This window comes from Episyrphus balteatus, chromosome 2, assembly GCF_945859705.1.
Source record: "Episyrphus balteatus chromosome 2, idEpiBalt1.1, whole genome shotgun sequence".
In the NCBI taxonomy this organism is placed as follows: Eukaryota; Metazoa; Arthropoda; class Insecta; order Diptera; family Syrphidae; genus Episyrphus; species Episyrphus balteatus.
In genome coordinates, this window is record NC_079135.1 from 128,957,209 (window position 1) to 128,974,872 (window position 17,664).

General features: G+C 29.5%; 2 protein-coding genes across 3 annotated transcripts in view; one reads left to right on the top strand and one right to left on the bottom strand.

Moving 5' to 3' along the window:
* Positions 1–17,664, top strand: part of LOC129908207 (bifunctional phosphoribosylaminoimidazole carboxylase/phosphoribosylaminoimidazole succinocarboxamide synthetase) — a 91,177-nt gene that overhangs the window by 64,456 nt on the left and 9,057 nt on the right. The window lies entirely within an intron of this gene.
* LOC129908203 (amidophosphoribosyltransferase-like) lies at positions 2,638–16,759 on the bottom strand. 2 transcript variants are annotated; one of them, XM_055984561.1, is made up of 7 exons: positions 16,641–16,759; positions 7,848–8,011; positions 7,642–7,781; positions 4,114–4,521; positions 3,527–4,048; positions 3,119–3,461; positions 2,638–3,051 (listed from the first exon to the last, which is right to left on the bottom strand). In XM_055984561.1, exons 2-7 carry the CDS (start codon positions 7,927–7,929, stop codon positions 2,900–2,902), a joined length of 1,647 nt encoding a protein of 548 aa, XP_055840536.1. In that variant the 5' UTR covers positions 7,930–8,011; positions 16,641–16,759; the 3' UTR covers positions 2,638–2,899. The 2 variants fall into 2 exon arrangements, with proteins under 2 accessions (XP_055840536.1, XP_055840537.1); XM_055984562.1 differs by lacking the exon at positions 16,641–16,759 and adding an exon at positions 16,293–16,498.

Genomic DNA, 17,664 nt, shown 5'->3' on the forward strand with positions numbered 1-17,664 from the left:
GCGTGCATATAGAAAAGTTAACTCATTGCACGATAAACAAGCTATAACCTATAATATGAAAAGATAAATTATGCAATGATGGATGTTTGTTTATCAGACATGCATTTCTATTACTAAACAATTCAGAAATTATTCGATTATTTTTTTATTTGTCTCTTTAAATATTTGATTCACTTTTGAGATTTCAGCAAACCGATAGCTTCCCCGATTTAAAAAAAAAATGTTTACCTGAGATATGTGATCCGGTTGAATAAGTAATGCTTCTTTAATGAAATGACCCAATGATATATCTGAACCAGTTTTGATCTCTTTCTTAGGTCCTTTCCATAGTTTTTTTTCAGCATCATAAAATGTTTTCGTATCAAGCAAATGTTTAAACATTTTTTATACTTTAAATAAAATATCAATATAAATGGTAGCTAAAGATGTGTTAGCGACTATAAACGAATTGAATTAAATTTGCATCTTCATGCTTCTTTTAAATAATCGCCATAAATTCTCATATATTTTCTAGATTGGTTCATTAACCAATAAGTTATCAGGTCAAAAATGTGGAATATAGGGAATCTCTTTTTTTACATGGCAATGACACCGATTATATTTATTAATAATTTTTTTTTAATTTGTAGATATGAATAAATTGAAGTGCAAGTGAACACAATAAACGATCATATTCTTTTTTTGTTTTATTTTAATGAGATTACAACTAAAATGAACATTTTACCACAAAAAAAAAAAAAAAAATAGGGTGGCGTATGAGTAATTTTTTATAATATTTAAAATTTTCTTTTTGTGAATGTTCTTATTTGTAAAATGGTAAGCTTTAATTTTACTTAAATTTTGAAGACGAATCTTAAAAATTTAATCCAGACGAAAGTCGCAATAGCTTAGAACTTAGAACAAAAATAAAATATGCATTCGTTGAATGCATATTCATTTTTGTTTTATAAATGAATGAATTCGAAAATATTAAGAAAAGGTTTTTAATATAATCACTTCCGAAAATAATTAAAAATTTATTAATTTATCAAATAAAGATGAATATTAAACAAAATTTAATAAGAAAAGGAATATTTTGTATGAAACAACATCGTTTACAAGTAGTTTATAGATTTTATTTGAAAGAAATTCAGTACTTATGCATTTTAAAAAATATTTGCGACACTTAAACAAAAGAAATTTACGAAAGTACCAATGTTGAATTACATTAATGAGGTTTATTATTCTTTAGCCAGCGCATATGCTATTAAAAAACAGAATTGGCAGATTTTGTTTTGTTCAAATATAATGCTGGTAAAATTTTGAAAAGCAGAATTTTAAAAAGCAGAATTTTGAGGGCAGAATTTTGACCCGATCCCATTTTTAGGACTTTTTATATACATATGTATAAATATAATTATAATTATATAAATATAACTATAATTATTAAAAATGTAATAATTGTAGGTACATACAAATAAAAACAAAACACTTAAAAATGGTTTTCAAAGTAATAAAACATCTGAAATCAAATTGCTCTTCAACACAAGTATGTATTTGTTTTATTGAGATGCATTTTTAGAAAAAAAATTCAAAATCGCTAGAGCGGTTTTTTAAACCACTAATTTTTTGTAGAAATCACTAATCAACATCTAAACCTTAATTTTTTTAACAAAATCGTTGGAGCCGTTTTCCAGAATTTTAAACTTTACTTAAATCGGTGTACGACAAGTACCGTTATTTTTGGCCCAAGAAAATTTATTCCAAAAATTCCTCTGGAGAGTCGCCAAATAACGCTACATACTAAGTTTGAAATCAATGGGTCCATCCGTTTTGGCTGACAGACGAACTTCCGGGACCCATTTTTTTAGCATCATCGTAATGTCATGCCTGATTGTTATCTCAACTTTTTTTTGTACGAATGCATAACTTGATATACTCGTATAGTACTTACATCGCAAGTAAAAAATGCAGTTTCTCGGAGTTTTCTCTTCAACATAATTTTATCTTTTCTTTTAATTGGTGCGTTTTGTCACTTTGAAAATTCTGACGTTATCTCTCCGTCTTTAGGTTACTAGAATCTGAATCTGTTTTTCGAAAAATTTGCTCTAATATTTATATTTTTCTGTGTACAAAATTTATAAATGAAAGTTAGGGTCTCCCTTATTTTGAGAATTTCTGAATTTTAATGCTCAAGTTTATCCAAGGTTTAAGTCCCTATATTTATGCTAATCCGAATTTTTAATGTTTCCTTACAAAATATCGATAAATTACAAGTAGTTTTGAAGTTATTTACTTTAAAAATTCGACAAAACTGTAAAAGTTGATAGAAATTTTCAAAATTTGCAAATGTCTTCAAACTAGGCCGAGCCAGTAAAAATTAACCGACAATATCATGAAAAGTCCAAGGGCATTAATGAGAAGTTACCTGTGTGGCATTTGGCTTCTTTTTTTTTTTTAATATATTCAATTCACTTTGTAAACTAGGTTTCCTGGAAATTGTTTTTTTTTTTTTGTAAGAACTTTTGCATAAAAGATATTGTTTTTAAGGAAAGTTTGGTATCGTAAATGTCAGTTCTTTGTGCGATGGATTACTTAATCCTTATTTTGTTTCTTTAGGGTTTTCAACTGCAACTAATTTGAAATAAACATTGAAACTAATTTTAAAACTTATATTTATTTAATTAGAAAAAAAAGAGAATGTTATAATAGTAGCGCACAGTGAATGCATTTTTTTTTTTTCAAATTCGAATGCAAAACTTCTGTCGTACTGTGTTGTTTGATTTTTGATTTTTTTTTTGTTAAATATAAATGTTTTTCTTATATTCATAACTATGTATTGTAAATAGAATTTAAATACTACATAATAATAATTCTATAAAGAGATTTCAAGCTGTTTTTTTCAAAATGTAACTCCTAACTACCAGCTTAATTCCTCCGGGATTCCACCAGGATAATCTCCTGTTAGACAAGCTGTACAATAACCGTCTTTCTTTTTATTCGAGCTTGTTTTGTTCATTTGTACGGCTTTCTTTAAACCTTCCACGCTTAAATATGCCAAACTGTCGGCTCCTAAGAAAAAAAGAAACACAGAATTAATGCCTGGTTGCACAAAAAATGAATGAAATTTTGAACTCACCAACATGTCTAGCTAATTGTTCTGCGTCCAATTTATTTGCAATAAGTTCCTCTCTGGTTGGAATATTAATACCCATGTAACAAGGATACTGTAGTGGAGGACTTGCAATTCGAATATGAACCTCTGCAGCTCCAGCATCTCGTAAAAGTTTAATTATAGGTCCGATTGTATTACCTCGGACAATGGAATCATCAATAAGTACTAAACGCTTGCCTTCAACATTCTCAGAGAGTGCACCAAATTTCTTGGCTACACCCAATTGACGAAGTCGTGTCGATGGTTGAATGAATGTTCTACCAACATATCTGTTTTTGCATAAAACTTCAGCAAAATGTAATCCAGACTGTTAAAAGAAAAAGAGCATTTAGCTAACAATTAGACTTATTTTAAACTTTAAGAAATACAAACCTCTCTAGCATAACCGTGAGCTGCTGCTGTTCCAGATTCAGGTACAGAACTAACAATATCTGCTTTGATAGGAGCTTCTCTAGCCAATTGCCGACCGCACTGCAGTCGCACAGAATAGACCATCTGTCCTTCAAAAATGGAATCACTTCGAGCAAAGTAGACATATTCAAAGATGCAGAATGCATTTATCTGGGAATCAGGACGTCCTACGATATCGATGGTACGAATACCATTTCGTGTCATTTCAACAATTTCACCAGCTTCAACTTCTCGAACATAACGGGCTCCAATTGATAGGAAACCACAACTCTCACTTGATACAACCCAACCTTCAGCAGGTGCATCTTCTATTTTACCTCCTCCAATATTGATTGGAACAATTTTGCCTATACACAGTGGACGATTGCCATAAGAATCACGAACAGCATAGATCTTATCCTTAAGCATTACAACTAGGGAATACGAAAGTGGAGCAAGGGTCATAAAATGACGAATTCTTGCTGGCCAGTCAGGACCGTCTCTCTGCAATTAAGTAAACAAAAAATTAGACTCTGTGCCCAGGTCAACAGTAAAAAAATTTAACCAACCTCTGAAACATCAGGACTACAACATAGTGATTGTGCAATAAGTTCACTGTCACTGTGTGTAGAAAGTCCCACACCTCTTCCAAGAACTTCACGCCTCAATTGCTCGCAATTGACAAGCTCTCCATTATGAGCAATGGCTATGGCACCATGTGCTGTGTGAACTACAAATGGTTGGCAATTGACCACTTCGGATGCAGCCGAGGTGGAATATCTTGTGTGTCCGATTCCAAGGTTTCCCTTGAGCTTTTTAATATTGTCATCGTTGAATAAATTATTAATCATACCCATGCCTTTGTGAACGTTGAAATTTTTTGAACATTTTCCCATGCTTGTTACAATACCAGCTGATTCTTGACCACGATGTTGAAGAGCAACTAAGCCTAAGCAAATGAGTTGAGCGACATCAATCTGAAAAAAATGAATAAGAATAATGTTAATGAATTAATTAACTTTGCTTAAATTGAAAGTGAAGTGAAAGGAAAAGAAATAATTAATATGCTTTTCTCAGGACCAATAAACTTTTGTAGGGTCTTTAAAATAGAGTACAATTACATGTTTCGTTTTTCAATATAACCCTAATGGTTTTTTTCTTATTTCAGTCGTGATAAAAATTATTGTTTTGTCGGTTTTCAACGGATTTTCGTTGTTTCAAAATTGTTTTGGACAGCGTTCTTTATTTCAAAATCTAATGAAGTATGTATTTTTATGAAAATCGGCTGAAAATTGTCGGAGGAAAAAAAATCATTTTAACCCAATACAGAAATTTTATTTGTTGAGGGTCGATTGAACCTGAAAAATTTGTTTATTCTCTGAAAAATTTCACCGCATTTTCATGGGAATACCTCGTAAGATATAACATTTTCAAGTATTATTATATGCTTAAGATCCATGTCAATATGCAAAAAATGGTTAGCAAAAATGGGATTTTTCAAATTCTTGAGTTTATAAAGTCTACTTTTTCATTATATTTTCATTTTCATTTTCATTAAATCTTAAATCGGTTAAAAATCGACAAATCTAGCATTTTTTCAAACTCTGAATGTTAAAAAAAACGACTCATGTTAATAAATCATAAGTTTGAGTTGTACTTTGCTTTTGCTTGCGAAAAGCATAACAAAATCGGTTCATGAACAATATCGTTCAAAACAGATCCGTTTACAATTGCATTTCTTTATTTCCAACAAGGAGAAAAAAGATGTTCTTAAAACAAATGGAAGACTGCCGTCTTAAAATAAGTACATAAATCTTCTTAATTTCTTGCACCTTAACAATGCATCTACGCAGCAAAATGCATGCCCAACCAAAATTGAAAGAAAATAATTCTTTTAAATTAAGGTGAAAACCCTTTTATTTTTTGTTGAATCTATCTATTGTAATAAGCAAGCACATACAAATATTGAGAAATCTTTTGATTCTTTGAAGAAGAAAACTATGGTGTTTTCGTTTGGTAAAAAAATCAATTTATTTTTTTGATCTAAATCTGTCAAAAAACTGTTGTTTCGACTACTTAATTGTAGTTGAACAGATCAAAAAGTGATTTTTTTGATATATTTATAGATAAAAAAATAAATTGATTTATTTAACCAAACGAAAACACCATTATTTTCAAAATGCAATGAAGTTAAACCTTGATTTTCACAGGGTTTAAATGGACTCCATTTATTTTTATTAGAAAAAATATTATTTTTATAAGTAGATAAATTTAAGAAGATCGTCATCTTGATTCAAAGTGGATTATTTTTCTACGTGTAGATTGTTGGAAGAAAATTGATACTCTGCAGTTTAAATAACGAACGAAAAAATAGGAAATAAAAGAGGAAGGACCATATTTACTACTGTAGCAATGACATAGGTTTCGGAATAATAAAATTCGTATAAAAAGAACCAATTATAACAGTTTTAGGCCTGTCTATGTTTTCTACGTATCCTTATTAACCCTCTGTCGGCACACGGGTGCGAATTTGGCACGACAAAAATTAAAAAATTACATTTTTTTCAAAAAAGTAGGTGCAAAAAAGTCTTTTTATAATGGTGACAATATATTTTTTAGAAATTCTGAATAAAATATTCGAATTCCTCGGGAAATTCTACATCAATTTCAAATGCGTCTACTCTATAAAATATGAGAAAGAAAAAAGCTCTAGCGCCATGAAAAAGTAGAAGCCAAATTCGCAAACGTGTGCCTATAACGTCACAAAAAAGAGGTGCGCTTACAGAGGGTTAAGTAACACTAACGAAAACTTTTCCTTTTGATGTAATCGCCAAATTTTTGCCGAAAGATAATTCTAATAATTATGGGATTCTTTCCAATTTTACTTTAAAAAAAATGCGTAATTGGGTAGCATTGATCATCAGTTTTGAGCCTAGCTGCATACTAGGCTCAAAACTGATGATCTAAATTTAAGCTTCAATACAAAATTCTCTTCATAATCTTATTTTGCCTTAATTTTGAAGAGAATTGTGTTTGGAAGCTTAAATTTAGTTAGATTTACGTACTAGGCTCAAAACTGATGTCAGAAGTGCGTAAAGAGTTGGTCTATAAATTATTCTTTGTACAGGCTAGTTCTTAGTTAAAAAACAAATGTATAAATCAGTCCCTCTCTTTATAAATACACCCATCATACAATTTTCAAGATCATGCAATGCAAAATAAAAATCTCTTCATAATTTCGTCAGAAAAATTGATAAGAATAAATCTATAGATAAGTAAAATATTCTTAAAGATTGGTGTTAATGACCCAAAAAGACCTATTTTCCTACATATTACAATTCGATTAGATAAGAAAAAATAAAATTATGAATATATTTTTGCCAAAATGACAAACTAAAGGCGCGTTTCAGTATTCTATATAGTTTCTAGCTAAAATGTTGTGTTTCTAAGCATGTTTTTTTTCTAAATTTTTATTTTAGATTAATATTGCAAGTTTAAGGGCGATGATGATGGCTATGTATAAACGATTTAGAGATACAAAAAATATAGGCTGAATTTAGCTATCTCAACTTTTCGCATAGCGTAGTTTTAAAGTTGCAAATCACAACGAAAATTGAATTTATTATTACGTCAGAAAAAACATGATAAGAAACATGAGAATAAAAACGTGGTGTTTGAAAATGTTTTTTTTTTTTCAAATCCATTTTTCAAAAGCTTAAAGTTTAAAGTCTAGAAATACGAACTTAAATCATCAATCAATGTCAAATCAACAATATGCATGCGGAAGTCTATTCAGTTGAACTATTATGCTGCTACATAGAATCTTTCCAATTGGCTGCATGGGCAACTGGTTTAAGAACTTATGTTGCAAAATACAATTCTAGTGTTTCAAGAACCTTAAACTAGATTCAAATCTTAGTGCGTAGGTACTATTGATTTGATTGATTTAATTACAATTCTTGAATATGAAACCAAAAGCATGGCCATGTTAACATGCGAAATCGAGATCATTCTTTCAAATGTTAATTTGTTATAAAAATATTCTACATTACTTTAAACAAATGCAAAAAACATAAAAAAAAAATAATAAAACTTACCTGCGTAGGCCAATCTCCACATGCTATCGCTCCAAATACTCCACATTCGTGTGTTAAGCCTGTTACATCTTTAGGGTGGCCAGGTGGCTTGTTTTTTCTTAATACTCTAAGGCTTGTAGGCTTTTGTTGTTCTTCAGAAACTATAACAAGGTTTTTTTTTACAATAATTTATCTCTTCAAACTTAAAATTTAAAACTTTTACATACCTCTGCCAAGGCAATTACTATTGCGATTTGCTCCAGATGAGCCACAATCCACACATCTCGAATTGTCGGATGTGTTGTCCATATTTTGTTAGAGGATGCTGTTGCGTTGAAAAAAAAATACGTATGTTGTGTGTTTGCTGTTAAACCAAACTCAACTGATTGATCTGAAAATTGAAATTGAAATCGATTTTAGTTCCGTTGTCCGACTATGGTTGATGTTGTTTCAAAAGAAATTATTATTTGTAAGATCTCTAATCTTTAAATGGGCTGTTGAAGCTGGTGTATAGGGAGAGATAATATTATATTTTCTATCTTGCTCTATCATATAGCTAGATGATGAAACAAAAAGAGTGAAAAATAACAAACAACAATCACACTACAGGGGGTACCTACTTATTTTTTTTCTACTGGGAGTTCTCTTTTTCAGTGATTATTGTTTTTTTTATTTGCAAAAAATAGACATCATTAGGACGAGTTATGGATTTGTAATAAAAAAAATGATTACAGATGAGAACAAGTGAAATTTTTAGTTTCGGAACATAAAGAGCCGATTCAATAAAATCATCAGCTGATATTATTAAAGAAGACTACCTAAAATCGATTCAAATCGAATGATTCAGAAATTTAAGCATTGCTTAAAACTGGATGACAATGAACTATTGCAATGGATTTAAGATTTATCTTCATTTTTTTATCTCTAGACCTAGTGTTTAAGAACTTTTAATATGGCTTAATGAGAAATTTAAGAAAAAATTTCACTTGTTTTTTCTTAAAAATAGCAATAACCCAGTCATTTCGTAGGAAAAAGCGGCTTGTAATGCAAATGAACCAAGAAAGTTTACTTTTTGATATGGCGTAGGGGGTGCTTAACTTTCGACCAAGATTTCTTATAATTTCCATTTGAAAAAAGGATACAATTGTTTTTTGACAATAACTCGGCTATCCGACGAGAAACGAACATTTTAATAGAATACTTTTTTATATGGATGAAAAGAAAAAAAATTTAAATAGTTTAGTTGGGCTATTTTGGTCAATTTTATTTCTTTATGAAAATAATACAAATTTTTTTTTGGCACTAGTATTATTTAAGAAACTGCCTTGTTATGCGTATTCTAAGTAATTTTTGAAAAATTGCATTGAACCGATATGAATTTTTTTAATGACCCAAAAATAAAAACGTACATACATTGAATACAATTTTGGAAAATGAGTAGGTAAAGTGGTGGTTACACATTTTTAATCAATTCCAAATGGTTATTTGTAGTCATTATTTATTTTGTGGAGTTTGCAATTTGATCGTTGATTGGAATAATTTCCTAGCACTTTTATAAAATCCAATTTTGCACCCAAAAACGAACAAATTCTTCAAAAACGAGACCTACATATTTAGCTATCGTTTATTTATTGACGATTATTGACTTACAGAAAAAAAACAATACCAATTTCGTGTGGCGAACCTCGGCCAACCTATTAAGAGGCAACTACTAACGAACATTTTAATAGAATACTTTTTTATATGGATGAAAAGAAACAAAATTTAAATAGTTTAGTTGGGCTATTTTGGTCAATTTTATTTCTTTATGAAAATGATACAAATTTTTTTTTTGGCACTAGTATTATTTAAGAAACTGCGTATTTTATGTAATTTTTGAAAATTTGCATTGAACCGATATGAACTTTTTTTAATGACCCAAAAGTGAAAACTTACATACATTGAATACAATTTTGGAAAATGAGTAGGCATAGTGGTGGTTACACATTTTTAAATAATTTCAAATGGTTATTTGTATAAATTAGCCATTTTTTTTTTTTTGTGGAGCTTGCAATTTGATCGGTGATTGGATTAATTCCTAGCACTTTTATAAAATCCAATATTGCACCCAAAAACGAACAAATTCTTCGAAAACGAGACTTATTTAGCTATCGTTTATTTATTGACGATTATTGATCTACAGAAAAAAAAAAACAACCAATTTCGTGAGGCGAACCTCGGCCATCCTATTAAGAGGCAACTACTAGGTCACCTAGACTAATACGACTACAAAGGATATTAAAATTTGTATTTATATAAACTGTTTAGAAAATCATGAATCAGGTTTGATTTAAAATAGCTTTAAAGATTAACAAACTGTGAGACGATATCGTCTTTTCGATTATCATTTTCAAAATTACGGAATGACCCCCCAGTACTTTTACCGATTTTTTAAATTTTGAATATTAAATGTCATTTACACTAAAAATTTTGCCTTACATTGCCGTTCTGAACAAAAATTCGAATTAAATCATATCTTTAAAGAATGCGAAATGTTTAAGACCCAATTTAAAGTCGCCATTAAAAATTTAAATATGTAACATCGCATACAAATTTTAAAATATCGCATTTTAAATTAGGACTTTTAATTTAATGGAGGGTGAATAAATTGAACCTAAATGAGTTTAAGAAAATAGTCGTATCTTTGGTCAAAAACAAAAACCTTGTTTGGACAAGTTCTTTTTTTTTAATAGAGTTTTTAACAGAAAATCATAGTTTTTTCTTCGCTTTTTCAAAAAAAAATTTTTTTTTTTTAAATTTTTCCACATTAATTAAAAAAAAACAAAAAAAGGAACTTTTGGTTCTTTTCGAAAACTAAATTAAAATATCAAAACCATCAAGGCCCAATAAAACTTGTATAAGATATGGCAGTTTTCAAAAATTTAATGGAGACTTTAAATATAATAGAGAGTGAATAAATTTATTGTGTCTGGGATACTTAAATGAATTTTAGAAAAAAATGAAGAATTGTTTTTTTTTTTTCATTTACATTTAACTTTTTATTTGATTATAAATAATTATGTACATTTGAATAAACACAATTTTTAAGCTATTTGAGCAAGTTCAAGCAACAAATTCATATAAAAGCTTATTTTTTGGCAAATGAAAAATCTTATCAAATTAAGGAGCATGAGATGATCGACACGCTTGGGCACTAACCACGATTGAAAAAGATGAATTTACGTCAGCAATTTAAGGTTTATTTTGCCTATTTATAAATAAATTTGTTTATTTTTTTTAAACACAAAAGCCGATGACGATCAGAGAAGCGACTCTCAAAAACCGGGAGCTAGATTTGTTATCTGTTGTTGTTGTTATTATAATTTTAAAATTAATAAAATCTTGTTTCCATTCCAACATATCAACACTTTACAAAATAAACAAAAACAACATTGTTGATGATGGAAATTTTACAAATGCATAACAAATTCAGTGTGATAGGTCATAATCAAGCAAGAAAGCAACATAATAACAATCATTTTTTGAACTCATTCCTAGGCTATAATTTTAAAAACACAAATAACAATACAAAAAAACATGATGCAATTCTTAAGGATATTTGGTCAGAGATATTTTGTTGATTTTTTTAAAATTGAACTTGTTGCTTGTTGCACACATGCGGTTACTTGGAAATTTAAATATTTTTAGGTTGACTTTTATGATACCTTTTGTTTTTTTTAGGAATTCTTGTCTATCTATTATTAAAAATATTATCTATCACTTTGTGTTTTGAGACTTCCTCGTTTTTTAAAATCCCTTAGTTAGAGTGTTATAACTTTACAACAGTTGCAGGTCAACTGATTTGAGGGGTTCAACTGATAATTCGTTTTTGGTTATGTGAACACGAAGGTGATGAGCGAAAGGAAAGATATTTCCTAGTTTTTTTTTTCGATGCAGGTAAAAAACTAGTTTCCGAGAAATGATATCATTAAAAAATTTTCCATGGGTAAGATGTTACATGCGCTGACAATCGAGATGCAATTTTAAGGTTTTGGGCTCAAACATTGTGAAATTTTAGTAATACAGTTTTTTATGGGAGTTGCCCACACCAAAAAAACGTGAATTATGACGTAGTGAGCTATGACGACTAATTTTGTACCTTTGTTGCATCATCATTTTTTTTTAAATACTTTGAGCTATACTTAAAGACTTTGAGGTCACTGCCTTATCGAATGAGAGAGATTCTATAAGGCAAATGCAAAATGAAAAACATTGTTTTAGGCAGGTTTGAGCTAAACGAATAGTGTGCTATCATATTTCTCCATTTATAGAGTAAGGTCGGTGAATATGGGCCACCAATCATATAAAACCGATAAAAATAAATATTTATTTAAAACAAAACAATAGTTTATTCTTATGATTAATTAACAACCGAAATAAAAATTATAAATAAAATTACAAATACAATTTTTAAGTTCAAGTTACCTCAACTCCAAATATTTATAAAGCGTTTCGCCCAGGTACGACAGTGGGCTCATCAGTTAGATCAGTTAGATTACAAATTATGTAATAAATTTTGAAGAAACTCAAAAACGTTAAAAATAAAAAGTAGAGGTAATTTGGAACACCTAAGTATTTTCTCAAAGGAAAGTGCGAAAACTACACACAACATTTGGATCTAACCATCTTAAATCGCTGTTTTCATAGCTTCCGGATCCCAAGTCTTACGTTTCGGTAATTTTCTTTTGTTTTTAAACTGATTACGTGAAGTAAAATTTGATATAACTACGGTAATATGAACTAATACAATCCATAAATCAAATAACATAATCTATAAGTCTATGGTGGTCCATATTCCCCACAGTACAATGTTTAAAAATTAAAAGATGCTTAAAGCTCGGATTTCCGATCAACTCAAGCTAAGCCCACTTGCCCAGTTGAGTAGAATTAATTGTTGTAAAAATAATGAAAACATGTTGATTTTTTTGAGTTTTCATGAGTGTCATTAAAAAATTCGAGGTTTTAATCAAAACTAACATTACGACTATGGAGATGTCATGACGTCATGAGAATAAAAACAATTTACCCGATAATTTTGTTTAAAAGTTTGACCGTTAAAAAAATAAATTGCACGACTGGGGTCGCACGTACTTGCTCTTATGCTTAAAGTAACAATAATATTAAAGCTTTTATTCAAGAAATTTAAAATTTCATAAGTAGTATAAAAAAATTAAATCTGTTTTTATAATTAATTAAACTCCGTTTTAAATTATCTTAAAAAAAAAAAAAAAATTATGCCATTTTATTTCTTGTATAAAAACGTATTTTTAGAAAAAAATTTTCGAAAATTGTAGGAGCCGTTTTTAAAAAAAATAATTTTTTATATATAAAAATTTTTTAACATTTAAAAAAAAAAAAGTTGGTATGCCATTTTGAAGAAATAATTAATTTACACATAAAAACTAAATTTCAAAATTTTTCATTGATCCGTTTTCAAAAAATTGATTTTTCAAAAAAAAATTTTGAAATATTTTTTAAAAAAACCAAAAATGTGTTTTTTGAAAATTTTCTAAAATTTTATTATTATCTTTACTTACACACTTTTGTATAAAAATTTTCATTTAAATCGGGTTAATGTTGTACGAGATATTCAGAAACGAAAAAAACCGTTCTATGACAGGTACCGTTAATAACGGCACAAAAAATATTTTTTTATTTAAAAAGTTGGCTCTTATGTGTAGTACTAAACACAAAAATTTTAATCAAAATCGTTAGAGCCGTTTTTGAAAAAAATTAACTTTTCTATTTCCGTTATATGGCAGGTACCGTTAGTTTTGGTCATAAAAAAAAAATTTCAATTTCCCCTCTAGGGAATCACCAAAAACTGCTAACTACCAAGTTTGAAGAAAATCACTTCACTCGTTTAGGCTGCAGCTCCAGATAGAGACAGACACACAGACAGACAGACAGACAGACAGAATTGCCGGACCCACTTTTTTGGCATTCTTCATCATCGTAATGTCATGTAAAATTGTTATCTCGAGTTCGATTTTTTTTACGAATCCTAAACTTGCCCTATAGTACCTATATCGCAAGTAAAAAGGAATGGGCGCGTTCACAAACCTAGGTGCTACGTAGTCGACTCGTTTTGATTGGCTGAAAAGAACTAAAAAATTAGTTAAAATTACTCGGGTACCCGAGTTTTCGGGTATTACTCGAGTACCCGGGTACCCGGGTACAATAAAGCCATTTGTTTGTTTTATTTGGAAGCGTTTGATTTAAGAGTATTAGGGCCATGGGATCTATGATGGGTGGAAAATTTTTTTTTTACCAAAAACCAAAAATGATTGGTATATTCTAAGCTACAATTTAAGACAGTAAAAACTAACGTAAGGTGTGTTTTTTTGTTTATCTCTATAGATTTTGTGCAAAAAAACGACATCGGGATTTTTGAAATCCATGCAAACATTTGGCACCACTCTGTACATACGCTTTGGCAGCTGTCAAAAATGTTGCTGTTGTTTTTTTTAATTTTAACTCCGAAGTGGGGAGGCCATTACATCCATGTTGGATACAAAAAAAAATTTTCACAAAAAAACAAAAACCATTTATATGGCCATGGCATCCATGTTGGATTCAAAAAAAAATTTTTTAACAAAAAACCAAAAATCATTGGTATATTCTTAGCTACATTTTAAGCCCATAACCATTTACATTAGTTGCGTCGTAGCGTCGTTCTTGTGTTATAAGCGTTTGAAGGTAGCCCTAGCCATATTGATTTTTTTTCGATTTTTAAAAAATCAAAAGTGGAAACTTTTTTATTTTTATTTCTAAGATTTCGAAAAAACTTTGGTAATTTTATATATATATTTGTTCAACAATCTTATCAGGATCCATTTAAGACTTTGATCTGAAAAATGCATTGCGTATATCTCGAAATATTTACATTTCAATACAACCATGTCAAACAAATTTTTGATTGTTTTTTTCTATGAGAGCTTTTTTCAAACCTCATTTTCTCCGCTTTTTTTTTTACTTAATATTTTGGAAAATTTTTTTAAATCAAAATAAACAAAATGAAAGGTATCTTTGCACACGGCAAGGACCCTTCTCCGGTGGGCATAGTTCAGCCACCTAGAGGAACGGAGACGATGCGGATATTGCATCTTTTCTTTGACTGGAGAACTGCTTTGAATTTAATTTTTGCCTTCAATCTTATACCTATGGTGTTTTATTTACCGTTTAAAATGCTCAGTATCAACAATTTTCCTAACAAATACTTTTTTTCTATTGATACCCGAGTACCCGGGTATTCGGGTAACTAAACAACCGGGTACCCGGCTATCCGAGTAATACCCGAAAACTCGGGTACCCGGGTACTCGGGAGAGTACTCGGCTATCCGGGTATCAAGAGCTCTAGAAAAAAGCATATAAAATAAAATTAATTGTGCAGTATGTGAATAAAAATCAGGAAATTGAAGAATGTCAAAGAAAAAATGCTATTTAAACCACTCAAAACACATTTTTTTTGTATTGCATCTGTCACCTAGCTTTGTAGTGCAAATTCGCATTCCAAAAGCTAGTTGAAACTCGACTACGTCACTACTTTTGTGAATGCGCCCAATGCCTCGTTAGATAGGCTTGAAAGCGTTTTTAGTTTTATAAACACAAAAAGCTTTTCGAAAAATCACTAAAAAATCGAAATATTTTCCCTTTTTATAAATTTGCTGAAGGCCAGATCAAAATTTTAGGTTGATTTTGCACTAAAAAACTATTCAAATCATTACAATTTTCCATCGCTATGGATTGTTTAGATATCTTAGCATTTAGCAGAAGAATTGCAGCAACTTGTGCTTGTGAATAAATTGGAACCGATGAATACCATCCCTGATATCCTGGCATTTTAGAAAAGCAACTTGTTGGTTATTTTACTATCCTACTAAGAAAAAAAATTGCTGCAGTGTGATACTGATACACCTGTTAAAATTGGCATCGTTTTTTGGTTTGTTTTCCAACTTTCTTTGAAACCAAAAGAAAAGTTACATTTATAGGAACTTTAAAAATATGTAGCTTAAATTTTAACAAAAAAAAAAACTTTTAGGTTTAGGAATCTCAATTTTCCCATTTACATGTCATCAAAATTTTTAAATTGACCTTAAATAGATGAAAATGGCCATGTTGCAAAAAAACTCAAAATAACTGGGTAGATACCCGGCAAAAACTTCCCATCTGAAACAAGTGAAACTGGTTTAAATGTCCAAATTCCATGTCAAATTTAAAATGCCTTCCTTTTTTTTGGCACGAATTGAATTTATCCGAATCATTAAATCAACATTTTTGTATTTAATTATTTATTCTATCGTTATTTATACAGTGTACCATATTTTATTAGCATAAAACATGACAATTACATATAAATTATTACTATTGAACTCAATTTTCTGAAAATAGACCAAACACCTCGTACGGTTTAAGAATTTTAAAATATGAATTCAATGTCATTTCATTTCGTTTTCATTCGTTCATTTGAAAAACCACGTGCGTTACTTATGTAAACTTTTAACTATAATTTTGATGAGTAAATTTACGTTTTTTTTTATGAATGAAAATTTATCAAAGACGTAGCAAAATTTTTTTTTTTTTATTTACTTTTTAAATTAAATTGATAAATAAAATTACAAAGTTTCACTCACAATATAATTTTGTTCTAGGAAAACAAGTTCACGAAGCTGCTAAGAAGTTTAAAAACCAAAAAAGGTTTTATGCCTGCGTAATTATTACAATAAATCGTTCACTTAATTTATTGGCCCGCCAAAAAAGAATGATAACTAATTTTTATGACTTCCGAACATCCTAGAACAATTTATCTGTTATCACAAGTTTATTATAGTTTTCTAAGAATTATTATTATTAAAAGAAAAACAACTCCTGCACTAGGAGCTGAGAAAAAAGAGTCTACGTTAACAAGAACTAAGTTGACTGATTGTATTGTAAAGTTAAGCAATAAGTTTTGAGAGACTTTACGAGACAACAAAACTTACTTGAGTCAAATTTTATAGCTGCCGTTGTGGTGTACCGATGCCGTGCCCTCCGAAGCAAACGAAACGAACAAAAAACTCGTAATAATATCTAAAATGTTGTTTCTGAACAAGTAGTAACTCAGTTGAGGTGGAATTAATCACACATCTACGGTATATATCCGGTAATATGATTTTACGCAAAATTATAACCAATACCATTGTAGAGCTACTTAATGTCTTGGCTCAACTTAACTTAAATAAATATTTTAAGAAATTCCAAAGGTAAAAGTTAATGTACAGAATAGGTATACAGAAATTTTAAGATTTAAAAAAAGCAGCTCAATAAGTAATAAGAGTATAGTTTTTGAATGTTACTATGGTTACGGGTGTGACAATTTTACGTAACGAAATTTGTATACTTAATTTAATACTAATAAAGTTAAGCTTGAACAATATACTAAACGTAAGGTGTTTTTCATCATAACATACTCGAATAAATTATTTGCAAATAACATATATTTTAGTTTAAATATCTTACTTATTTGCGTTACACATGTGTGACATGATTTTCGATTAGGAAATCAAATCTGTAACTTTGTGAACTATTCTTTTTCTATTATACATATAAATTTTCAGCACCATTTTACAATCCACACTGAGACAGTAAAGAATAAAAAACTATCAAGAAAACGTTACGAGTGTGATATTTCATATCTTGGCTTTTTTTTAATTTTGAACTCAAGCATTGTGTTCTTAAAAGATATCATTAACATTTTTTTTGACAAAAAACTTAAGGTAAAAAATAAAATGTCACACACGTAATGTATAATTTTTTAAGGATCCAAATCATGGAGTTTGGAAATTTCGAGGTTTCAATTATGAAAATCTCAACTTTGTTTTGTAATAAAAATTGAATACTCAAATTTTCGGTATTAGTTTAGTCAACGAAGGCAAAAAATTGCCTTCATAAGAAAAACTATTTAACAGTTTTGAAACTTTGCACACGCACTTAGGGATGTCTCGAGATGATTCAAAAAGAAGTCCC

What these genes read in the sequence shown, in the direction of transcription:
- LOC129908203 (XM_055984561.1), bottom strand. Translation starts at nt 7,929, where the DNA reads ATGGACAACACATCCGACAATTCGAGATGTGTGGATTGTGGCTCATCT. An exon ending in CTCACGGTTATGCTAGAGAG is followed by an intron (nt 3,462 to 3,526) that starts GTTTGTATTTCT and finishes TTCTTTTAACAG; the next exon opens with TCTGGATTACATTTTGCTGA. An exon ending in ACAATTAGCTAGACATGTTG is followed by an intron (nt 3,052 to 3,118) that starts GTGAGTTCAAAA and finishes TTTTTTTCTTAG; the next exon opens with GAGCCGACAGTTTGGCATAT.